Consider the following 26,653-nt stretch of genomic DNA (forward strand, 5'->3'; position numbering starts at 1 on the left):
TGTGTGCAGACTCACTACCCCTGTGTGCAGACTCACTACCCCTGTGTGCAGGCTCACTACCCCTGTGTGCAGACTCACTACCCCTGTGTGCAGGCTCACTACCCCTGTGTGCAGGCTCACTACTCCTGTGTGCAGGCTCACTACCCCTGTGTGCAGACTCACTACTCCTGTGTGCAGACTCACTACTCCTGTGTGCAGGCTCACTACCCCTGTGTGCAGGCTCACTACTCCTGTGTGCAGGCTCACTACCCTTGTGTGCAGGCTCACTACCCTTGTGTGCAGGCTCACTACCCCTGTGTGCAGGCTCACTACCCCTGTGTGCAGGCTCACTACCCCTGTGTGCAGGCTCACTACCCTTGTGTGCAGGCTCACTACTCCTGTGTGCAGACTCACTACCCCTGTGTGCAGACTCACTACTCCTGTGTGCAGGCTCACTACCCTTGTGTGCAGGTGCTCCCTGTGAGCATAGGTCTTACCTTTACAAAGTTATGGAGAAGGACAGTGCAATTGCAGCATCAGTGAGATGAAGCAGGAGCACTGCTCTGATTCAGAGGCCAGCCTGGGCTACATAGGAAGTGCTGGGCCAGCCTGGGCTATATAGGAAGTTCTGGGCCAGCCTGGGCTACATAGGCCAGCTAAGGGAATGTGGCACGACTCTGCCTCGAACAAAAATTAAATAAGAATTTAAAAACAAGAGGCTATCATTTATACTTTTGGTTTAAGTAATTTTAGTGGAGTCACTAGGAGACTTGCCTTAACATCTATTATAGTAAGTTATTGGAGAGAAACATTGCTCTGTGGGGCTGCGGAGATGGATCAGTGCTTGAGAGCACTGGCTGCTCTTATAGAGAGCATTGGTTGGATCTCCATCACTCGGCTGTGGCTCACAAGTGTATATAACTCCAGTTCCAGGGGGTCGGACACCCTCTTCTGACCTCCAAGAATACCAGCCATGCACGTGGCTCATATACATATATGTAGACAAAACACTCATACACATTAAAAGGCAAATGTGAAAGAAAGAAGGAACACGAGCAAGCCAGCAGCTTGTCCCTGAGGAGATGCAGCACTGTCTTTCTGGGTCTGGGTCACGTCACTTATATACTGTTTCCAGTTCTCTGTTTACTTACAGATCATGACTTCATTTTTCTGACAGATGAATAGAATTCCACCGTGTCTATGTACTACATCTTCATTATCCATTTCTCAGCTGAGGGACATCTGGATTGTTTCCATTTCCTGGATATTTCGAATAGGGCAGTAGTGAACAAGGCTGAGCGTGGAGCTGTAGAGTAGGATATCAGGTCCTCTGGGGATATGCTCAGGAGTAGTGTAGCTGAGGCATATAGTAGACTTGCTTTTGGATTTTTGAAAATTATCCACACTGGTCTCCAAGTGGCTCCTCTAGTTTGCAATCCAACCAACAATGCATGATGGAAACATCCTCACATCGTTACATAATGAGAACACCAATTAACATGTGTATATGGATGGGGAAAGTGTCACTAGCCCCTACCTAAGATGAAGAGTTTCAGGCAATCAATAGCTACTACGTTTATATCATCTGTGAGATAGACAAAGAGAATTGGCTTTCACTAGGTATGACCCTCAGACTGGTTATCTAATCCCAGATGGTTAGCCAGAAACACATAAATACAAACATCACTACATGGACTCATAAATTGTATGTGTGTCTCTGTGTCTGTGTGTACATGTGTATGTATCTGTATGTATGTCTATGAATGTATGTGTGCATGTGTATGTGTGCATATGTGTATGTATGTGTGTATGTGTATATATGTGTATGAATATGTGTGTGCAGATGTGTGTATGTATGTGTATGCATGTGTATCTGTGTGCATGTGTATGTGTGCAGATGTGTATGTATATGTGTTTACGTATATATGTATATGTGCATATATATGTGTGTTTGTGTGTGTCTGAGTGTGTGCATGTATATGTGTGCATATGTGTCTACATGTGTATGTATGTACTAATGTGTGTATGCATGTGTGTGTGTATGTGTATTTATGTGTATGAATGTCTGTATATGTGTTGTCTGAGTGTGTACATGTATATGTGTGCATATATGTGTGTCTGTATGTATGCTTATGTGTGTGTATGTTTATGTGTGTGTATGTTTATGTGTGTGTATGTTTGTGTAGTGTAGGTATGTGTGTGTATATTTTATGTATATATGTGTGTATGTGTAAGAAGAGTGAAGACGCCATGAATTTGAGAAGGAGTTTGGGGATACATGCAAGGAGATTGGGAGTGCTTAGGGAAGTTTGAGAATGATATAAACAAGGACTCATGCATGATGGTCTAAAAGAAAAGTTAGAAGGAAAAAAATAAGTGCTATCACAGTAAGCCAGGAAGAGCCTTGGGAGCTATCAGCCCTAGCTCTGGATCCCTCCTGACTAATTTACAAATAGGCACATTTAAACTAAATACTCTTATGTGAATTAGTGCTGAGTAGTTCACACATACTGTTAGTTCTCATGTGGCCTCTAATGTTCACTATTCAAAGTACACACTCTGAGACTTTTACTTGTGTTTTTGTTATGCCAGGAGTCATTTTCAAAGGCCGTGTCTTGCTTTTAAATTCTGTGTGTGGAGAGATAAGGGGGTGGTTTGTGTTGGCAGAAGGCAAGGCTTCTAGCCTCTCTGGTCCCAGAAGTGTCATTCCTGTGTACGTGTCCTGCTAGAGGGCACTGTCCCAGAATCAATATTTGCACAGAAACTCTCCCCCAACCTACCCTTATTTGATCAGATAAGAGAAAAATTGAACCCAGAATTTAAACAACCTGCCCCCTCCTCCTCTTGCCATTAACCTCACTATTAGGAGTCATGAAGAGAAAAGTTGTCTCCTAATGCATTCTTTGACATTAATATACATGTACTATAGGATTGCTAGAATGTTCCAACTACGTATTTCAAGTGCACGATTTCAATGGTGAGCACAAGTCCTTTAAAGTCCAGAATAAATAAGTTTTGTTCTTGTGATGTGTATGGACCACAGGCTAAATGCATCCTGAAAGTTAAGATTAGTTTGTGTGTGTGTGTTTTTTTTTTTAACTAAGATTATTTATATGCTGGAATAGGATAGTCTCTTTTCTTTATCCGTTGGCATATAGATGTAGATACACTCTGGCTGCCCTTTAGGTAAGTTGCTTACTTTGCCTATTTTTGTAACTTCTACTGTTATTTAAATGTATTACCAGACAATGGATATTTGGCATCTTTAAAGATATGAAAATAAATGTGATATTGATGATAAAGAGATGTGGTAGAGAAGGCCCTAAGATCAATCCCCAATATGAATGAGTGAATGAGTGAATGAATGAAAAAATGAATAAGTAAATGAATGAGTGAATGAATGAATAAGTGAGCTAATGAATAAATGAATGAGTGAGTGGGTGAATGAGTGAATGAATGAATGGACGAGTAAATGATGTAGTATTGGTGCTGGGGACAAACTTTCTGTTTGCATGTTTGCTAATCTATATAACTTTAACCCCAGCAGAGAGGCAGAGGCAGGTGGATCCTTGTGAGTTGGAGGCCAGTCTGGTCTACAGAGTAAGTTCCAGGACAGCTAGGGTTGTTAACCCTCTCTTGAAACACTCCCCTCAAAAGAACTATTTGTGTGTGTTTGTGTGTGATATGTGTGTGTCATACACACTTCTAGAAAAAAATCAGTATTAGCTCTGTCTGACTTAAAATAATAATCAGTTGCTATGCATTATCCTAACGGTGTGTGTCTGGGTTGACTCAGACGAGAAAAAGGAACACTGAACCCCCAGAAACATGAGTTTTACAAAAGCATGACTTTATTGGCCAAAATACTTCAAAGTTTTTAATCTAGAATAAAGGTTCAAAGAATGAAAGAAAATAAATAAATCACAAATTGCCCAAGAATTGTTTGTCTTCAGATAAAGGAAACTTCCATTCATGCGGTTTTTAGCTTTCTCCCAGGATAAAAGTTCTTATGGTAAGGCTCCCCATCTCCATCTACTGTTTGGGTGTGAGTCTCTGCATCTCTTTCCATTGGCTGTTGGGTGGAACCTCTCAGAGGACAGTTATACTAGGTTCCTGTCTGCAAGCACAGCAGCATATCAGTGATAATGTTGGGGATTGGTTCTTGCCTATGGGATAGGTCTCAACTTGGGGCAGTCATTGGTTGGTCATTCCCTTGGTCTCTGCTCTTTCTTTGTCCCTGTACATCTTGTGGGCAGGATACCTTTTAGGTCAAAGCATTTGAGGGTAGGTTGCTGTCCTTATCCCTCCTCTGGGAGCCCAGCCTGTCTACAGGAAGTGATCACTCCAGGATCCATATCCCCCACTGCTAGGAGTCTCAGCTAGAGTTTCCCCCCATAGACCCTTTAGGGCCCTCTCCCCATCCCAGGTCACTGGCATGTCCTAGAGATTGCCCTCCCCCAATACTGCCTCTGATTTCCTTTCTCTCTTCCCTGCTTTCCCTACATATGATCTCTCCCTCTAGCCCCACTCCCTTCCCTACCCCCTTCTACCCGGTTCTCTCCTTCCATAGACCAACCTCCAATATTTATTTTGTTTCCCCTTCTGAGAAAGATTCAGTCATCCTCCTTGGGCCTTCCTTGTTATTTGGCTTCTCTAGGTCTGTTGATTATAGCGTAGTTTCAGAAGAGTTTGCTTTTATAAGGCCATACTGTACGCATAGCTCTATAGGTGGGTTTTTTGGTAAGTGCCTCATGGCAGGCACAAAAGTCATACAAAAGCAAAAGCAGGTTTATTCTAAAAACTGCTCAGCAGAAAGCATAATATTTATAAGTCCACCGCTAATGCAAACTGAGTCTGTGAGTGCAGATAAGGCCAGAGGTTGTAGGCATTTGGTGTCCTTCTGATGGAAAGGAGAGAGAAGGAGGAATGATACAGCTACCATAAGGCTCTGTTGAGATCAGCTAAGACCTTCACTGACTATCCATTCTCCATCATCTCTTTTTCCTGCACCTCCCTCCCACGTTCAGGCCATCATCAGGTGGAATTCATTCTGTCTAAGAGTACAACCTGAGTCCTCCATGTATATCTTTCTCATTGCTGCCTCCCTGGCCTAAGTCATCCCATTTCTAGGGACAGTCCCTGTAACAGTGACCTGACTGGTCTGTCTGTCTCCACTTGCTGCTATGATCTCTTTTACCATCCACAAACAGAACTTAAGAGCATCTGCATCAAATGTTATAAATTCTTCAATGGCTGCCATGTTCTTTGACTCAAGGCTAAATTTATCATGTTCTGTACTGTCTCCAGATTCATCAGGTATCACTGTGTCCTTCCATGGGTGGCTAGCTCATCTGTCAGTATGTCTTCTCAGTATGTCTCACCCATGTCCTTCTGGCTACTGGGATCTCTCCAGTGGATCTGCTGCCTTTTCACAGTTGTTCTTCTATGACTTTTCATCTTACCTTAGTTAAAAGACTGTACTACATTAATTTATTTAGAGTATATGTTTGGGGAAGTGGGGGGGGGGGCTTGTTATGACATTCCTGTGGAAATACAACAACAAACTGCAGGAACCACACTCCGGTCCTCAGGTTTGGTAGCAAGAGACTTTCCCCACTTCGCCATCTCCTCTGCCCTCACTTCATTTTATATTTATTGTTGTGTAGTTGTGAGTGACTGTTCCTCATACTTGTGGAGCTTCTCTGCCCTGCCTGTGAGAAGAACTCAGGTGCCAGGCATGTAGTATGTACTCTGTCCACATTTGTTTTCAGTTGAACAGTTACACTTACCAAAAAGCTATCCAATCACGAAGCTTGGGTCAGAGTTCCATACATTATATTTTTTATTGAGTATCTGTGTGAGAATAGAAATTCCAAGGAGGTTGGAGAGTGGGAGGAATCCTTTCAGTAGTGAGTAGACTTCTAAGATAGGGCCAGAACTTGGCACAGTTATTTGAAACTGACTACTTTAGCAGTTGCACCACACTGAATCAAATAAAGAAGAGTCTGGAACCAGGGCTTTGTGTAGGAGGTTGTTGTAGCCATGAGGATAGAGTGATAAAACATTTGACAGGGGGCTGGAGAGATGGCTCAGTGATTAAGAGCACTGACCGCTCTTGCAGAGGTCATGAGTTCAATTCTCAGCAACCACATGGTGGCTCACAACCATCTATAATGGGATCTGATGCCCTCTTCTGGTGTGTCTGAAGACAGCTACAATATACTCATATAAATAATAAATAAATAAATCTTAAAACAACAAACAAACAAACAAACAAAAACCCATTTGACAAGAAGGCGCTGAGGAAAGGGAGAAGTGAACCCAAGAGTCTAAAGTTTGGGATTTTGTGGTGATGATGTGCCAGGTAACTCAGGCATAGGGTATTGTTTCTTTTGTAATAAGACATTTATCTTGCTACCCAGAACACCAGTTACACACACACACACAGACAGAGACAGACAGATAAAGAGAGAGAGAAACAGAGGGAGACAGACAGAGCTTATAATCACAGCTACTTGTGAGTTGAGGGAGGAGAATCCAGTGTATGAGGTTTACTTTGAGAACTTTCATGAGATGCTGTTTTAACTTTTAAAAAGAGTAAAAGAAAAGAGCAAATGACCTGTGATATAGCTCAGGTGAAGCCCCTGGTTCAATCTTCCATAAAAATTTTTTTATTAAATTCTCCTCTCAATGAAAATGAGTAAACACGCTGGCCTGTACTACAGTTCCTTCAGTAAAGCACAATACTGAAAGAATGGAGCAGGATGTGGTGGGCTGGAGAGAACTGAAGTTAACATTCCTGCTGTTGTTGACTTAGTAGGTGGCACAGTGCTCATGAGGAACGCCCAGTGTGACCTGCTGAGCTGTATCTGCATTTTATGGGTCTAGCATTGTTTTTTCCTAACAAGTTGTTATCGGGAGAAACCTTCCTGAAACATTTTCTCATGACGCCATGTATGTCTGTCTTTATTTTTTTTTTCAAGCAATTGAGCAAGATGATGAAAACGCTGACAAGCATGTAACCATGACGGAGGCTAACAACGGTCCCGATCCTCAGGTACGATGGCTTCTACCACAGTGTTGTACCTTCTCAGATGAGGGTGCCTACCGGGGTGCGGGTTCACAGTGAGACAGATTTGCCTCATGGGGTCTGTTACTGCTCATTTTCATGGCAGTAAAGAGTTTAGTTTAGACATTGTCCATTTTATTTATAGGACTCCTCCTGTATCCAGGATATTACTGTCTTTAATCTCAATTACTGCCCAAACATGTTAAAAAGGTCCCCCAAATAAGCAATTTGTGTATTTTAAACTGTGTGTCACTCTGAGCAGACCAGTTCTATACAACCCAAGATTCAATTTTTCCTTTGTTTGGCATAAACTTCCTTCCCATAGTCACTAGATAGCTGTTTGGTTCTCAGGTCAACTGTCAGGGTATTGCAGGGTTTCTTCAATCCACCCTCCCCTAAAAGCCTGATGCTCTACCATAGGACCTACATCTCTCTTCTCATCAAATAGCTGTTGTATCATCTCACATCATCACAGACGGGTGACTGACTTCATTACACTTTGAAAAACAAAAGGACCACATTCTTATAACTTTTATTGTAGTATATTGAGTTAGTTGTTCTCTCATTATTAGTTACTGTTGATAATCTCTTACTCTCCTTAATTTATGAACAGAAGTAAATCATATGTATGTAAAATTAGAGTTCAGTATTGTTTGTAAGTTTAGAGACTCACTGGAGATCTTGGGCTGTATCTTCTTCAGGTAAATGGTGACTACTACAGAATGACTGTTAGAAAAAGAATGCTTCCATAGATAGATCGATGGATAGATGGACGGACGGACAGAGAGATGGACAGATAGATAATATATAGGTTTCAAATCTTCCTCCCTCCTTCTTCTCTCTATATCTATAGATAATGACAGACAGACAGACAGATAGATAGACAGATAGATTATATATAGATTCTACTTCTCTACCTCCTTCCCCTCTCTGTATCTATAGATGATAGATAAATAGATAAATAGATAGATAGATGATAGATAGATAGATAAAATAATATGTAGATTCCACTTCTCTCTTCCTCTCTCCCTCCCACCCCTCTCTCTGTATATAGATAATAGACAGCCAGGCATAAGCCTTTAGGACTTTTCTTCAAGCTGGTGGAAGAGGAGCTTTCAGACATACTTTAGCCACCCATGTGTCACCTGCCAGAGATCCTATGTTATTGATCCCTAAGAGCTAAATCACAAATGGACAAGACTTTGATCAGATACCCCAGTGTCAACAACCATTTACTTTATATTAAAATGAAGTGTTTGAAGACTCAGCCTAGTTATCTGACTGCCTTTAGAATAACCATTTTAGCTTTTCTCAATCAAGGCTGTACAGGTTATAATGTTTTAATGAACTCTTTTATTATAATGGTAATGATACTGAAGTTAAGTTTATATTGAAATTATACTTCAGGCTGCAAGCAGACATGCCCCCTGCACAGTATAGGATAAAATATATTAGTATGGAGAATGCCCCATAGCTATTGAAATCTTTGGGCATATGAAGGAGTAAGATCCACCTATCACCAGAAAATGGGCATTATTCTACTACATAGGTTTTCCGTTGTGTTTTATTTATTTAATTATTTATTTTTGAGAAAGGAGCAGGATATGTTTGATAGAGTCAGGTATGGTGGGGTGAGGGGTAGCACCCACTGTGCCGTACACTATCTAGTATGTGAGGTTTGCAACTCTATAAAATGGAGATGCCTGTTTTTAATGAGGTCAGAATGAAGCCCTGTAAAAACACCTGCAGAGGCTGGGCGTGCAGCTCAGAGATGGTCTGCTTGCCTACCATGAGGTCCTGGGTTCCATCTGCAACACTGCAAGAAAACAAAAACTCAGAAACCCAGTGTCCTAGTGTGCAATGTTAAGCAGCATAGTGTGAGGTTTAAGAACTCCCTCTCCAGGCTGGACATATGGCTCAGTAGCTACCCAATTCTGACTTCTGTGCCACCTGCACTCATGTGCATATACCCACACACAGATAGGTACACATAAACTTAATTTTTAAAAAATGAATAGTAAGAATTTTGCTTCTGTAACAAAGCTACCTGAATTCCTTTAGCTGCTTACATTGGGGAAGGTGATTCTTCTAGGGCCCCTCTTCTTTCTCTGTGACAGTGTGAGTGCTAAAACCCACAACCCCACATACACACAGTGGACACTTTTCTGAGCCCGTTGTTGTTGTTGTTGTTGTTGTTAATGATGACGATGAAGAAGAAGAAGAAGAAGATGATGATAATGTAGTAAAACCTTAAAACCAGTCCTACAGGGGTAGACTTACCACCATTTTACATATGAGCTAGTACATAGTGGGCTGGGCTTCTGACCAAAGTAGCCTGTTCCAAAATGTTTGCTTTTTACCACTGTGAAGACAGTCTTTCTGATTTCTGTAACGTGCAGATAATCTTACCAAAATTAGGTGGCAGTTGGGTATTAAATGAAGAAAGGAAAAAGGGAGTAAAGAAAAAAAGAAGCTGGGGAGCAATGGTAAGAACATCACTGTGTAGACGGCTTGCCTAGCATACGGGAAGTCCTGACTTCAACCTCCAACACTGCATAAACTGATGTGATGTGCATAGCTCAACACTGGGAAGGTGGAAGCAGGAGGATCAGAAGTTCAAGGCCATCTGTGGCTGGATAGACAATTTGAGGCTCTTGTTGGGTCCATAGACCTTTATCTCCAAGAACAAAAACCTAAAGACAGAAAATTATATAGTGAATTTCTCCTCCAAGCTTAATCTTTAATGTACTTAGATGCATTATGCAGTAATCAGTAAGAATTTATTTGCGTATGCTGAATTTATGTTCAGTAGCATTTGCGCTGTAGAAGCTTGTTATTACAAACATGCTCTCACGAAACACTTGGTTAACTTCTCTTGATAGCAGTTTTTACACTGTGATTTACTGTTTTAGCAAAAGCGACTTGTGTGTGTGAAAGAATGTGTGGTAGTATGTGTGTGTGTGTGTGTGTATGTGTGCCAGTGTATGTGCATGCCTGTGTGTGTGTGTGCTTCTGCATGTACACGTGTGAATGCGTGTATGTGCAAGCATATTTGTGCATGTGTGCAAGTGCGTGTTCGTGTGCATGTATGTGTGTGTATGCGTGCATGTGCACACTCACCTCACAGTGCTGGGGTGGGCCATAGTTGTGCACATAGCCACACCTGGCTTTTAACATGAGCACTGGGCACTTGAAGTTGTGTCCTCATGTAAGTGCAGCAAATGCTTTTACTGCTAAGCCATCTTTCAGGCCCAGAAAAGTGAATTTTACTGTTAAGGTAATGCAGTCCTTGTTTTCAGATGTGAAACTGTTTTTTTTCCACCTTTGTCACAGGGAAGGTTGCTTTTTTGTCCTCCATGTATCCTTTCCTAAGAGAGTCCTGTCCATATTTCATTTTCAGCCCCAAGGGAGTGGACCCACATGTTATGACTCCATTTATAGAGGAAACAGACTTTTCATTGGCATTTGTAACATTGCTCCTACTGAAACCCATACAAAGAGCTTTAATTATACATTATAGAGAATTATTTTCTTCCAAAAGAGACCTTGGAATAAGGCTCTTAAATAATTCTTCTGACAGTTACACATTAATCCTTTCTTTTTTTTTCTGGCTTAGCAGTGTTAGGTAAACTGTTTATAATTAATTTCACATAGATAAATTAAATAGACCATGAATATTAAAGTCTAGATCAAGGGCTGTCAGTTATTTGCCTGTTTGTCCATAACAAAGCTCCCAAAATACATTAATAAATTCATGGGTTTCTAGAATTAAATTACTAAATTACAGAGCCGTGAAAGGGACCCCAGAGAACATCTGGTTTTATGTTGTATTTTCAAGTTCACTATCTTATGAACCGTGGAGGATGTGTGATCTCTCCAGGCTGAAAAGACCCCCACGGAATAACGGGCTACCCATAAACGTCTCTGAAAACTTTCCTCTAGTCTTTATTTTATAAGGAGTGCTTCAGAATTATCTCATGAAAATATTAGTACCTCAAAAAAATTAAATGGAAATTGGAAAATCAAGGCAGCAATATTTCTTCTTTAATTAGAAAACATGAAATAAGTATGAGTTAATTAATCTGAAACATACTTTTTAAAGTAATAACATTTGTTATTTGAAATTCAAATATTTGATTCATGTATCCATATGTTTGGCTCAGATAAAAATGTTTCCTTACACACACACACACACACACACACACACACACACAAAGGTCTGTATTTAGGATCCTCATCATGAGATGAAGAGTTTCTTTGTGCTTTTATAAAAACTAAAATAGAGCCAGTGTTTGTCATCTATCCGATGTTGCTGACACTGGTAACAGTTGTTTACAGAGCTGTGTGTGCATGGGACTCATGGTCTTTGGATTAGAACCCTTGCAGGTTCTGTCTATTAGCTCCTGGTGCTTCCAGCTGGCTCCTGCTCTGCCTGATACTTACACACGCACACACTCCCCCTGGTACTCAGAGGGCCACACTGGGAGCAAGAGAAAAGGAAGGAGAGAGACATCGTGAAGAGGGAGATGTATTACCATGGACTCTGTCTGAGGCTTTATGGGGCGCCAGCATATCCCCTTCAGCAGTAGACAGTGCATCACGGAGGGCAGCATGGACTAGAAAGAAGTCTCAGATGTAAGCATAGAGGAATTCTCCAGAAACCAGACATTTACCACTTTAAGAAATATAATATTTAAAGAAGGCTGATTATTTGCAAGTAGAAATAGCCCCACAAGGTGCTTGATGACATTTGTCTCCTTCTGCCCTCTCTTGCACTGACTAAAAACACATCTTCATGATTGCTCCATTTATTTAGCATCATTTCAGATTATAGGGACCATTAAAATTTTGGCAAACAAGAACTATGCCCTTAGGAGGAAGGTTAGGATGATAAAGGATTTAAAAGGAAAATTTAAATGGGCCACAGTGATGTTCTACATCAGTGCTTCTCAACCCGTGGGTCACATGTCAGATATCCTGCATATCATATATTTTCAATATGATTTATAACAGAAGAAAAACTAGAATCATGAAGCAGCAATGAAATAATTCTGTGGTGGTGGTGGGGTGTCACCACAACATGAGGAACTGTGTTAAAAGGTCACAGCATTAGGAAGGTTGAAAAACACTGGTCTAGAGCATCACTGGATTTCTGCAACCCGGTATCCTAGGCCAGGAGATGATACCTTCAGCCCCCTGCTTGTGTCCGTATGAAAGTGTTACTAGACATAGCCTATCCTGTGGGAAGCCACATGTGCCGTTGCAGAGTGGTGCAGGCTTCTGCTGGCCACCACGCATAAGTTTGAGCAAACGACCAATGCTTACTTATGCAGTAAAGTTTTTCACCAAAACACTGCCTGGCCCGGGCATGATAATGAGGCTCTGCAAAGTACTAAGAGAATAATCAATCAGATGTGAGACATGCAAATGAGGTNTGAGACATGCAAATGAGGTATGTTAATGAGGTTCTGTGAGATACTGAGAGAAAGTAGCCAATCAGATGAGGAACATGCAAATGAGGTATAGTGCATAACCAATCNGGGTGTGAGACACGCCTCTCCTAGGCCTATATAAGCAGCACTAGTTCTGGGCTCGGCATCTCTTCGCCTCTACAATCAAGCTCTCCCAATAAACGCGTGCAGCTGTTGCAGCGTAGTTCTTGCTGGTCGAGTTGGACACGCGCAAGACTATCCCATCTGCTTACCCACCACCCTTTGCTGCTCCAGGGTTTTGCTTGCAGAGCCCAGTACTTGTAACAGAAAGCTTGAGGTATTTTACTGTCTGGCCTGGTATGAGAATTTCGCTAACACTAGCCACTTAGATGTCTGCTGTGTGCCATGGTTTCTCAGACTACCACCATCTTCTTCCCAATTCTTACTCTTAATAACTTCTGGGGAAAAACATGCCTTCAGTAAAGAATCTCCATGAGTTGTCACCATCAGACTCTGCCAGCCTACCTGCATGCTGCCTGTTGTTCCAGTGGTTGGAGCACTGATATTTATATTCCTGTCTTGTTTTCTTTTCAATACTCGAGTATTAATCTTGAAAATGCGCTCACTTGCATTTTCTCCCTTCACCCCCCCCCACCTTGTATGGTCAGATTTCCCTGTGTGGTTGATGATTTCTAACATAGATAAATATGCTGAAGTACCCCTCATCTCTGCTATATCAAGCCAGCAGAATTCCTGCTCTCATCCTGCTCCAGCTGGGGCCAGTCTATCACAGCATCTTGGGCTTCTCTGATAGCTGCATGCTAGTGAAGCTGTCCCCTGCCCACCTCGAGAGGAGAGTCCTCTCCTCAAAGTCACAAATTATCTTTGTCGAGTTGATGGTTATTTGGAAGCATCTTTCTTACATCATACTGGGGCAGTGTACTGGCTGATTGCTACCCCACATGTGGAAACCCCTTTAGTTCTCCATCTGTCCCAGGAACTGCTCAGTCTTCCTGTTTCCCTGTGATTCACTGCACCTTCCCATTTCTAAACATTGTACTCAGCTCTTTGATTTATATCTTGCATTCATACAACTAGAGCAATGCTATCTATACTCTGGATGGTCCCAACATCTCACCCCAACCCTTGTCTTTGCTTCCGAGCCTACGGACTGCCATCCCCATCGCTACTGGGACTTTGAATAGGTACCTTCCTTTCACATGACACTAATATTTACAAATTCTTGGGGAATGCACCCCCAAAAAATCTTCAGACATTGCTTTGGAAATGCTTCTAGACACCCATCAAGTCTTTTCATCTCTTCTGCTGCCTGAAGCTCTGAGACACATCCTGTGTGAAAGCCAGTTTGTCTCCTTCATGTTCTTCTTGTCCCAACTACTTCAACCTTACTTGTGCACATCTGTAATCATTCTCCTCTCAAACCGTTCCCAAGAGTTTCATCTTGTTCAGAACAAGAATCCAAACTTTTGTCTGTAGGCAAAGCACTGTCATGTATTTTAATATCACTCATTGTTTTGCAGATTAGTTAATACTTAATGTAAGTACAATGTATTTTTATAACATACCTGATAAAATATCATCAGCTCATCTCTCTCTCCCTCTCTCTCTCTCTCTCTCTCTCTCTCTCTCTCTCTCTCTCTCTCAACAACTTTTATTGATTCTTTGTGCCACATCATGCACCTTAGTTCCACTCATCTCCTCACCCCTCATGGCCGCCCTTCACTCTCATAAACTTCCCCCTAAGATAAAACACACACACACACACACACACACACACACACACACCTACACACAGAGAAAACCAAAGCGTATAAAACATCTCATCGTGGAAGCTGTAGTATGTCATAGTATGTCCCACAGTATATCTCTCTGTCCACACACCTTCACTTGCAAATGTCCATTGCATTGAGTCATTGGTCTGGTTCTAGGTCTCTGACTTTTGTGACATCATCAATATTGGACCCTGACCTGGACTCCTCCTGGCTATTCTGTTGTTGCCTGGTGTCATGGAGATCCTGCAGCTTTGAATCAGCAGAACTGGCCATTATACATATCCCAGCTATTCACCAATAATATAGATTTGGGGGTAGGCCAATTCAGAGCCCTGGATCTGGGCCTGGTTGATAGCTGAGATGGTCAGCCTGCTGGCTCTGTTTTATCTGCACCACCAGGGCGAGTTCTCTGACACTGCTCTGGCTAGACCACCCAATGCTGCCTGCCATCTTCCCTCAGGGTTGACTCACTCTCACCCACACCTCCAGAGCCAGCTCTGCTGTGCTGCCCAGTCGCTGCATGGGGCCCACACTCCCAATTGCTGCAGCCCACAAGGGGCCCAGTCAGCTCTCTAGCTTTCCCATGCTGGAGTTTGGCTCACCCGTGCCTTTGCCATCAGAGTTAACTCTACTGTGTTGCACAGATGAGGTGCAGGGCTCAGTCTCCTGAGTGCTGCAGCTGGTGAGGGGCAGGGCCAGTTCAACCACTCTCATGACTCAGGGCCAGTTTTCTTGACTGCCTATTAGCTCATATCTTAACTAAGACACATAATTAATTTTAAGAAGTAGCATAGTTCATTTTTATGAAGACTAATTATTATAACTCTCACTATTAAACTAAAATGTATATTCTGTGACTTCTGTGTATTTGTGGGGTTTTTTTTTTAATTAAAAGCAATGTTGCCCTGTTAATATAAGATGCTAAATGGCCAATGCCCAACTCAATTCCTCCAAAGAACAGAAAATCCAGTTCATCAGGTCATTGCTAAGTGGATCTTTATAGTTAATTTATCTATCATCTATCTATCTATCTATCTATCTATCTATCTATCTAAATTAGATACATACCATGTGATATTTCAATGTGCTTATACATTCTATAAGTTGAAATCAGGATGAACATATATTTATTTAAAAATTTATTATTTATTTATTTATGATAGAGACTTTCAAAATATATTATCTTTACTTTGGATATATATATATATTTATTTATATTTATATAATTAGTGCCATCTATAGTCATACAGGGTTATATTTTATTTTATTTTTATTTTTTCATTTCTCTTTTCTTGAAAATGATTTTTTTTTCATATGATATATTCTGATTGCAGCACCACCCCCTAACTCCTCCAAGATTCTCCCTTCGGCCCCTCCCATCTGAATTCACACTCTTTCTGTCTCTTGTTAAAAACCAAACAGGCAACCAGGTGGGTGGTAGTGGTGTATGCTTTTAATCCCAGCACTGGGAGGTGGAAGCAGGTGATCTCGTGAGTTTGAGGACGGCTGGTACAGAGCAACTTCCAGGACAGTCAAGGCTACACAGAGAAACCCTGTCTGGAAAACAAAAACAACAACAACAACCAAAAAAAAAAAAAAAAAGCCCAGGCATCTAAATAATAATAATATAAAACAAAACCAAGCAACCAGAGTAAGACAAAACAAACACAAGAAAAAGCCAAAGAAAAAGCATGTGTAGATGCAGAGACACACATATGTACATGCAGGATTCTCAAAAAAGAAAAGAAAATTGGAAGCCTACACACATACACATGCAAAAGACCTCTAAAGTTTTAAAAAAATATATTGTCATAACTAAACATTATAGGACAGAGAATCCTCAAAGATCCACTGAGTCCAGTTTGTGTTGGGCATCTACTGCTGGGCTTGAGGCCTGCCTGTAAAGAGAGGTTAGTCTACCCAGCGAGACTCCATTGAAGAGAACCTGTTTTTCATTTGCAAGTGATTATCAACTGCACATGGCTTTTGAGTTAGGGATGGGGGCCTGTTTCCACTTCTCTCAGTGGTGGAGCCCCATCTGTGCAGACCCTTGCTGGCCCTGTGCATGCTGCCACGATCTGAGTTGATAGATGTGTGTTCAGAAGACCTTGCTTCTTATCATTTCATTCTTACAATCTTTCTGCGTCCTCATCCACAGAGTTCCCTGAACCCCGAGGAAATAGATTTGATACAGACACCCCATTTAGGACTATGAACTCTCTACATAGCCTGTAAGAAAGCTATTTGATTTGACTCTGCACCTCTCTGATGGTCTCACCAGCTATCCCCTGACTGGTCTGTCATACCATGATGATATTCCCTTCTTGGTCCTTCAGCATGCCAAGTACACCAAGCCTGGGGATCTTTGTTCTCTGGGTAACACACTCTTCCTTTGGGGGTTGACACCATCTTTTCTTTGCTTCTTTTAGGTTTCTATTCAAATGCCATCTTATTAGAAAATCTCCAGGTTCAGAGGTGACCTCTAATTATTGCTCTGTTCCCCCCCCCTTATACTTTATTTTTCTTTCCTGTCATATACTACCTCTCTCTCTCTCTCTCTGTCTCTCTCTCTCTCTCTCTCTGTGTGTGTGTGTCTATTTGTCTCTTCTCTATATCTCAGTGTGTCTTTGTATCTCTCTGTGTCTCTTTGTATCTCCCTGTGTCTCTGTCTCTTCCTCTGTCTCTTTGTATGTGTCTCTTTCTCTGTATCTCTGTGTGTGTCTCTCTCTGTGTCTCTCTGTGTTTCTTCCTCTGTACCTCTTTCTGTGTGTCTGTTTCTCTATCTTTCTCCTGTCTCTCTGTCTGTCTGTCTCTTTCTCGCCTCTCTTATCTCTTTCTCTGTGTCTATGTCTATCTGTTTCTGTCTCTGTCTCTCTCTCTCGTGTATGTGTTTGTGTGTATCTGTGTGTATGTGTGTGTTTGTGTTATAACCTCTGTTGAGTGCAAACTGGAGGAATGTGAGGGACTTCGAGGAGTTTAATCCTATAGCTCTAGGATTTAAGTGGGTGGTTTTCAAAGTCTATTGAACAATGTATAAAATAAAATAGACACCCAGAGATATGTATCTTGAAAATATTAAGTGATGTTGCAATAAGTATGTATGTTTAATACTAGAAAGATTGTGTTGTTGGATAAGGGATAGCCCTTGTTCCAGTTGCTTTAAAAGGGAAAACTATGCTCATGGATTGACATTAAATAACTTCTGGGGTTGTACGGGACTTTCCAGCAGTTCTGGCTTTCCACCACTGTACAGGATGTCTTAAGATAAGATGAGGTCCTTGTGCAAGGCAACTTAGGAAAGAAACTAGAACACCACTCATGAGGAATGTTATAAGCACAAGCCATACACTTTAGTGGGAGAATTCTGCATGCTGCCCCCTAGGGGTCTGTGATGGCTACTTGGAGAATTTTCTTTCTTCTGAGCCTTTGGAAATAAAGTTGTAGTTGTTGCTTTGCATGTCTGGTTGTATTTCTGTGTTACCCACTCAGCAATGTGGTGACTTTCATACAAACTGCTAAGACCATGAAACTTGAGAGCTCTCACAAATCCCCTTCCCATATTTGGTCACATTGCTGAGTATATTCAAATCCTGTAGGTTATATTGGGTAAATAAAGATTCAATGGTTTTGACTAATCTTGCCAAGTTAACTTCAGGTTTCTTTATTAGATCATGCCTCAGTATGTCTGTGTGAACCATTTGAGAAAGGACTTGAGTAGAAATAATTTATAGTCTCTGTGTTAGAATTACCTCTTTTTTTTCCTGTTCTAAACGAGTCACCACCTTCCTATATTATTCCTGCTTAAGACCTCAATATATAAAGAAATGAGTGATGCTTAGTGAATTGTTTCTAAAGGCTCGTGAATGCTTTTACTTATGTCCTCATAGTAATTTTCCAGTTGTGAAAAAAGTTTATCCCATAACGTTCTTGCTAACTGTATTTGTCCATGGAATGATCCACTCTGGCTAAAGAATTGGGAAGTTGTAGACTGTTATTTTTAGGACTCTGTATCACTTCACCCTTTTTGCCAGAGTGGTTCCTGGCTAACTTTCCCATGAATTTTTAACCTTTTGCTAGGCTTTGCTTATGTAACAGGAAACAGGCTGTCAGGAACAAACAAATGCCAGCATATCAGGCGCACACGTAGTAGCAAATGATTTAGTTCGCCCTTCCAGCTCTTAAAGTAGACTGATACATGCTCTCAATTTGAAGTCTCTAGTATGGTATCGCTCTGCATTAAAATAACACAGATTTAACTTTGGAGAGGCAAAAATCTTTTATGAAGGCCATGCTTTAATTCGGGTCACAGTTAAAATGTGCTTATTATAAGGTGAACTTTGTGGTGGTGTCATGTCCTGGGACTGTGGATTTAAGTATCTCTTCGCATTTTCTCCAACTCTGAAGGCTGGGGTGATGTGCAAGCTTCAAGAGAGAGATGATATCGGACGTATTGAGCTGGTCCACAAGCTGGCAAGAGAAAACTGTCAGTTTTTACAGACAGAAAAAAAAGAATCGGAGAAGTTGGAACAGGTAAGCCCTTTCCTCCTGGGGATGTGGGTCTAATGACTGGAAAATGATTCTGCTTGGCTGTATATATGAAGGCACAAATATTTTATTGTGGTTGTTTAGGATTTGGCCTTTGGAAAGCATCCTTCTTACTATAAAGACGGTAGATGCTCTGAACTCTTAATCTAGTGATTTGGGGACTAGGTTTGTAGGAAAGCTCCTCTCAGAAGTAAGTCATATAAAAACTTAACTACGAATGCATGCATATCTATCATAATAGTGAGCTTCCTGGTCTTACACTGGAAACCTTGTTCCATTACATAGTACAGAGAATATAGATTTTTTTTAAACGAATGTGCTGATGTATTTTTGTGTTCATCTTGGTCATGGATCTCATCTCCAAAGGAATGTAACCCTGGCTCTCTAGAAATAGATAAGGACAGAAAAACAGATTATAGCCGCTCTCACTGAGGGCGGGTCGGATGGAGACTTCCCAGTGGCTTCTGAATGCTGTGTTCCAACAAGAGTGATATTGTGTGGATACAGTGAAAGCCGGGGTGGGGGGGTGGGGAATGATCTGCTTAGTCCCCTCAAAGCCATTATTCAGCTGGAGCCTTAGAGCTGAGAATGCTGCCCTCAGGCTGGGAAGACAATGTAGCAGCTTTCTCTTGCCACATATTGTGATCCTCTGATTGTTATTTGTAAGACTTCACTCTTGCAGTCCAGGACTGCTCACAAAGGAGATCAGTTCTCTGTCTTTCTCTGGTTCTCTGGCTATAACTTTTTTTCCCCCACATTTTCAAACTCTGCCAGGAGAGAAGAAACTGCTAGTGCTTTTTCAGCCACAGGTCCGTCGATGCAAATGACAGGGTTTTCCTGAGCAAGCGGTGGCTTGGGACTTCCATGGCTAGTTGTTCAGCTTGTTAACATGGAATATTTTTAATAGTTTGGCAGCTTAGCACTGTAAGGACTGATATCTCAAGTAAAAGGAATCATAAAGATAATTTCAGAGCCTTGAGATTGAAATGTTGTAGGGCTAGTGGTTGGCTTTATAGTTGGAAGATTCAGCATCTGCCATTTGTTGGGTATTACCAAGAAGTCCAAGTACTTTTTTAAGGTGTTAAAAGCATCCTTTGCTTTTAATAGTTTGCCTGTGTCACAGCCTAATCCTTACCTAGTCATACCCTTGGGATATTTATATATTTTAATATGTAGCTTCAATGAACTTCTTAAGCTTCTATTCCTTTGGATTCATTTTAATTAGGAGACTAGCAGCTTTCTTGTGCCTTTTTATTTCAAAATGCATCATGAGTCTGTTGACAGTGTGAAAACATATCATAGTGCAATTGCTGGTGTTCTGCCTTCCTAGTAGACCTTTAAATGAATGCTGTATATTATGGGTGATTGCAAATCAGATGCATTGAACTGCTGACAACTCAAAATAGGGCAGAATTGTTCAAAGAAAAATGGTAGAGTCTCATTCTGCAGGAACTAACCATAGGCTTCAGGCCATGAAGAACTCTGTGCTGTTCACAGGACACCTGTGTTGCCTTTGTTTTGTAATTATTAGTATACAGAACACTATAGTTACAGCTAGTGAGATTGAGATTCCTCCCAAAATGTAGAAATCCGAAGCTAATGCTAGTCACTGGTAAGGTTTTTAAAGGATCAAGAAATTTCAAGTGTGAAGATTTGCAGTTTGGCTTATGATTATGTTATTGTTGTTGTTGTTGCTGCTGCTGCCTTTAAACCTTTTGAAGTCTCTAAAACAGGACAGTAATGTATTTTAGTTCTTGCATGAAGGTCGTGTGATTGATGCATTCACATCTCTGAAATGTTTGCATCTAAGAAGGAAAATGTTTAAACAAACATTCGAGTTATGCCTTTCCCCACACAGACTTTCCCGTCCAGCTTAACTCTCCATCTGCAGGATGACCCCACTTGAGCCAGTCAGCAAGCGAGCTGAAACTGATGCATCTTTTCATAAAGGAATGGCTGTATATTAGGCGCCTGCAGATTTTTACAATCATTATCTAAAACTCCAAGCCTTCTTCCCGTATTTTAACCTCTCATATCTTGAGAATCTGTTGTAACAATGCTTTTGCTAAGTTGAGTCCTCATGAGTTTTAGTGTGCAATCCCAGGCCTCTGCTCCTGCTCAGGGAAGCTCAGTTGAAGCACACAGCCCCTGAGGAAACTGCAGTTCAGCAATGTCAGCCCAAGTCTGCTGCTTGCTCTCCTTATTCCACAGTAATGACCCAGCCCTGCTGCTGTGCACAGGGTTCCTTTCCTTTGTCATTTTTAAATCTCATCTACCTTTCCTGGCTGAAGCTAGCTAAGTAAATAATGGCAACATTTAAGTTAGAATCCCAACTGTCTACTGGATTATTGTTTTCACTCTGCTCTGTTCTCCAGTTACAGAACATCCCTCTCATGAGTATGTGTCCAAATAGGAAAGTAACTTTGAAGGATAACTGCTATGCATGGCATAGTTAGCAAAACAAAGCCCTTGTTACTCTTAGTGGTCTATTACAAATTGAAGGGGATTAGAGCCTTCTGAGTGGACTTTTGTTGTTGTTGTTGTTGTTGTTGTTTTCTTTTTTCTTTTTTTTATTGCATGTTTTCTTCATTTACATTTCAAATGCTATCCCAAAAGTCCCCTATACCCTGTCCCCCCACCCCCCTGCTCCCCCACCCACTCACTCCCACTTCTTTGCCCTGGCTTTCCCCTGTACTGGGGCATATAAAGTTTGCTAGACCAAGGGTCCTCTCTTCCCAATGATGACCAATTAAGCCACCTTCTGCTACATATGCAGCTAGAGACACGAGTTCTGGGGGTACTAATTAGTTCATATTGTTGTTCCACCTATAGGGTTGCAGAACCCCTTCAGCTCTTGGGTACTTTCTCTAGCTCCTCCATTGGGGGCCCTGTGTTCCATCCTATAGATGACTGTGAGCATACACTTCTGTATTTGCCAGGCAGTGGCAAAGCCTCACAGGAGACAGCTATACCAGGGTCCTTTCAGCAAAATCTTGTTGGCATATGCAATAGTGTCTGTGTTTGGTAGCTGATTATGGGATGGACCCCTGGGGTGGGGCAGTCTCTGGATGGTCCATTCTTTCGTCTTAGCTCTAAACTTTGCTGAGTGGACGTTTTTAGTATTTTCTTGAACTGACAAATGCTATGATTATAAATTCATGAAATCATAAAAATGTCTCACTATGTGCTTATGCCAGGGAGTTGCAGGAAGAAAAATTTAGAATTGCAATTATCATGTTTCTTAGGAATCATTCGGCATAACTATGTTCTGTTAACTAGCTATAGGCAAAATTGGGCAGCACTCATTTCTAGGTGTTGATAATTAGTATGTGGAGGCTTAAACAAGAGGGCAAAAATAGGACAGTGTCTTCTAAACATTTTGATGGGAGAATTAACATTCAATCATTAACTCTTTGAGGAAATGAACCTCTTATGTAGGCATAGAATTTGTGAGTCTTAATTCTGTGGTTGTGTCAGTAGAGGAAAGGGGTGAACAGGAATTTTGCACTTGACCTTGTAGGATTACTGGTTTTCAGAGAGAAGGACATAGCAGGGAAGAGCATTTTAGGCAGAGGAACCAGCTATTGGTGATTCATGAGGAATGGAACGGGTGGGCTGGAAGGAAAGCTAAAATGCAGTTGTGAAAGACGAAGTAAGCCTCCCCAGTGAGTTTGGACTTGTCTTTTTGGCAAAGGAGAGCTATCAACGAAGACAAGTAACATGGGCAGTCGTGGGCTTTGTCAGGCATCTCTGGCTTCAGTTCAGAGGAATAGCTGGGTGAGGAAGAGGGAAGTGTTGGCAAGAATCTTACAAAGCTGTTGTAGTTAGTCGGACAAGAGGTGCTAGCCTGTGGGAACTGACAAGGCGGTAGATGTTAGGAACGGTTTAGGCATGAAGTGACAGAGCTTGATGATTCATAATTGAGGATGCATGTTCTTCTTTATATTCAATATTTTTTGAGTACTGGTTGTTTCTTGAATACAGCGTAGAAACAAGTGTGTTGTGTTGTTTGTGTTGTGTTGTTTTTCTGTTTACATTTGTCTTTTGAGATAGATCTCACTATATGGCTCTGTGTGGCTTTAGATTTATGGTCCTCCAGTCCTATCTCTGTGCGGCTGGGATTATAGATCTGCACCAACATGCTTGGCCATGATGCTCTGTTTATCACGAGAATGGTTATTCCCTTTGGGGCTTTGTCCCCAAACCACATAGGCCATTGCATTGACTTTGCTCTGTTTCCCTGGGTTATGCTGGATCTTAAAGCATATCTGGTTTATGAGTTGTTAGCTGGCTAGTGGTATAGAGACCACATAGAAGTTTTGTTGTTGTTGTTGGTTTTTATTCCAGAACAATCCCCTCGAAATATCTCTAGCAGAGAGCAACTCTGGTTATGCCCAAATTAATTGGTCATTTGCCCAAATGCTGCTATTTGCTGGAACACTATCCTGCTTAGTTCAGAAAAGGTCACTATTAATGTTAGGCTTGCTCTTTTGACCTATGTCTTCTGAGTTAGTCTGACTAATACTGTCATTCTAGAATGTTCTCTTCCTATTCATTCATTCACTAAACTTTTACTTATGTTGATACCATGGTGAATTTAGAATAACTGTGCTAGCTCCTGTTCATCAAGAAGTTAATCTAGTTGTGAAGAAAAGCCATTAAAAGAGACCTCCACAGGATAGGCGCATTGAGGACCCAAAGTGATAAACTTGTGTGAGGAGGGGGATTTACGGCTGGGGACACTGGAACCTTTCCTATAGCAGAGATAAAAGTTGACCTTGTTTTAAATTTTTAAAAGTAAGTTTGAGTTGGATTTAAACAATTCTAATTGAAGACTCTTCCAGTCTGTCCGGTTGGGAAGCTGAGGCTGATGGTGACTAGGTAGAGTTAGGCTGGGTGAATTCTGGTGTACATATTCCCAAACCCCTTGTCACTGAAGTAAGGACACACAGGAGAGAGGAACCTAAGATGACATGAGTCCTGGTTTCTCTGAAGGAGGAGAAGGAGGGAGAGGAAGAGGAGGAGGAGGAAGAGGAGGAAGAGAAGGAGGAATGAATGAGACCGGCATCCCTGGTGGAAGGGGATACAGTAATGCAAAGACACCTTAGGGAGATGGGGAGGCAAGACAAGGAAAGCCTGGGGTACTTGGTACTCTTCACATTTTAGCATCAGTAAAACAGATATCTTGACATTTTTGCATAGATGTGGGTGTGATTTTCTGGAAGATAGGTGTAGTGTTGACCAGAAAACTGAAACTGTTTCTCTTGAAATGAAAATGTTTCTCCTTATGCTCTGTGGACATTACACTGTACATTAGCAGTACATACTGACTCCCCAGTGTCCACTAGTAGAATGTGTATGTAAGCAATTGTTCGGCAGGACTTTCCTGAGGGGTTTTGTCTCCACCCTGCCTCTTCCCACCCGGTTTTCTTCAGTTCCTTTGTTAAGTCTGAGGACCCACCCTACTTCCTTCCCCTTCTCCAATTCACTCATGAGATATGGGTGGGAAGGGGACTTGGCTCATGCTGAAACTGAATCTTGGCATGTACTGCTGCCTACCCCAGGGAAAGCTGGCTATCACTCCCTCTGGACAGGAATTTCCTCTTCCCTGTTTCCTGCAGCCTCATCCTGGAATTCTACAGACGTCAAAGGGGCTCCTTGTTTAAGGATTGCTGAGAAGTGGTTTAGAATATCTGACTGCTGTCACCCATAGTTTATATACCCAAACTTTGTTCCTATGACTTTGTTTTATTTAAAGAGTAGGGCTACATGTAGGGTGGAAATGGTTTTACTCTATATAAAAGGGTTTTGTTGTTGTTGTTATATAGTTTATATTCAGATTTGTACTATACATCTAGATGAGAATAATTCCAGATCCCATCCCATTAAAAGTTTTCCATTAAAATGATTTAACCCCCAAACTATTTAAATATGAATAGAAATTTCTAGCATCATTGTTTATATTGAACGCCAGAAATCAGATGTAATAGTGAATTCTTAAGACCTTAAGCTGCCCATTTATAAAACAGAAGTCACCAAACTGAAATCACGTTACTTTTCTGGATAACAAAATCTTGACTTTGAGTTTGGGTTAGTATTAAAGCTATCTTTTCATAGAAAAAGGGGCTTCCTTGAGTAAATTATTTTGGTCCATTTCGAATCAGTGTCCACCTGGTCTCAAAGGAACACCAATGGTAGGAGATGGTAATTTTTGCTCACAAGAAGTTTTTAATCTAGATTTTAAATCTACAAATTTTTGAGCATATAGCTTTAAACATAAGGAACACAGCTCTTTCAAGACAGTGTTTAATGAAGTCTCAGTAATTCCACTCTACAGGTGTTGAGAATGAGAGCCATTACCCAGCAAACACAGTTCTCAGAGTCATTTTCCTCCACCCATTTGGGAACAAGGCTTACAAGCTTGGTTCACTCTGTGTGCTCCTGGAATTCTAGACTTTGTTTTTCTCCCTCCAAATGGCAGCTAGACTACCAGTGTGTCTCAGGGCTGCTTCGTGCTGTCTGGTGGAGCCATCTGCTCATTAACTGTTGTTTTCAGTTCTCAGAAGAAGCCCATTGCAAATCCTGCCCTCCCCTCTCCCGCCTTTAAATTAGCTTCAGTGTTTTTAAGAGAGAGAACTTTGTTGTTATGGTTTTTTTTTTCTGAATATATTCACTTTTATTTTGAAAGCCCAGATGAGAAAGTGAATCCTGGCTCAGTTTGATTTCTTAAACTCTTGTTGTCAAAGAATCTTGTTTCCGTCTGTACAAGTGTTCCCTACGTTTATTAGTTTCTTCTAAACTAAAATAGCCACATTATCTCCACCATGGCTAGGAAATAATTAAAATGATATATTGGAAACCAGTTCTTTTTTTTTCTTGGCTATTGTCTCCCTTGCCCCCACTCTCATGGTAGCTCTTTCTAGAACCTTGGCTACGCTCTAATGCTTTTCTTCTCTACTTCCATGCATGAGTGATCTAAACTAATATAACTTTGTCAATACTTTATCAGCTGTTGTCTGGACAAGTAACACTATAACTCCTTGGCAAACTGGTTTTATTTAGGTGTATAGCAGATACATGGAGACAGATTGTTATGGAAAAGATACCCCAGCAGATGGAGGTTCTATAAGAATCATGCTTCAGTGAAGAATGGAAAAGAAGAGCTATGGAAGAATAGAGAGGTGGGGGTACCAGCTGATAATGTGCCTCCCTCCCAGGGAACTGTCCAGTCCCCTTGTATTGCTGTTGCTCTACCAGGAATCCAAGACTAAGTTCAGTTACCCATGTCGGAGGTGGGATTGCAGGTAGGTGAAGACTATGAATAGAGACTTCAAGTCTTGTCAAGAAAGGTACACAGACTTCCCCAAGGAGAAGGGAGAATGTAAGTGGTTGGAAGAATAGAGAGATAAGGAGCGCCGGGCATGTAGAGAGAGGAAAGACAAGTGTGATGGCCTGAGAGAGCATGGCAACTGTATGAGTAGTCAAGTGGCCACAGCATCCTGTTCTTGTTAGGAGGACCAGGTGACAAAGGCCTGAGGGTGTAAGACCATGTGAGTTTAGTCTAGTGCTTATAGTAACATTGATAGTGATCTTAGAACACAAGACTGGGGAGAACACTAAGGTCTTGTGAAGAATTGTGAGTGAGATCATTGTGTTTAGCATTTGAGATTCCCCTTCTGAGGGTGGGGGTGGGTTTGATGTTGACGATGGATCACAGCCAGTACTTATAAAGCTTGCTTTCTGACTCCTCTTCCATGGTCTTCACTCTTGTTTTGCATAAGGCTGTAAGCAGCATGTACATTTAAGTTCAGCTCTGGGGTCTTCAGTTTCAGAAA

The 26,653-nt window shown here is 41.4% G+C and overlaps 1 protein-coding gene across 1 annotated transcript in view; it reads left to right on the top strand.

Moving 5' to 3' along the window:
* Rapgef5 (Rap guanine nucleotide exchange factor 5) overlaps positions 1-26,653 on the top strand; it is a 194,075-nt gene that overhangs the window by 71,275 nt on the left and 96,147 nt on the right. Inside the window, exons 8-9 of the mRNA XM_029484349.1 lie at positions 6,963-7,036; positions 18,678-18,803. Coding sequence (XP_029340209.1) covers positions 6,963-7,036; positions 18,678-18,803 — 200 coding nt within the window. The remainder of the gene's footprint in view (positions 1-6,962; positions 7,037-18,677; positions 18,804-26,653) is intronic.

This window comes from Mus caroli, chromosome 12 (genome assembly GCF_900094665.2).
Source record: "Mus caroli chromosome 12, CAROLI_EIJ_v1.1, whole genome shotgun sequence".
In the NCBI taxonomy this organism is placed as follows: Eukaryota; Metazoa; Chordata; class Mammalia; order Rodentia; family Muridae; genus Mus; species Mus caroli.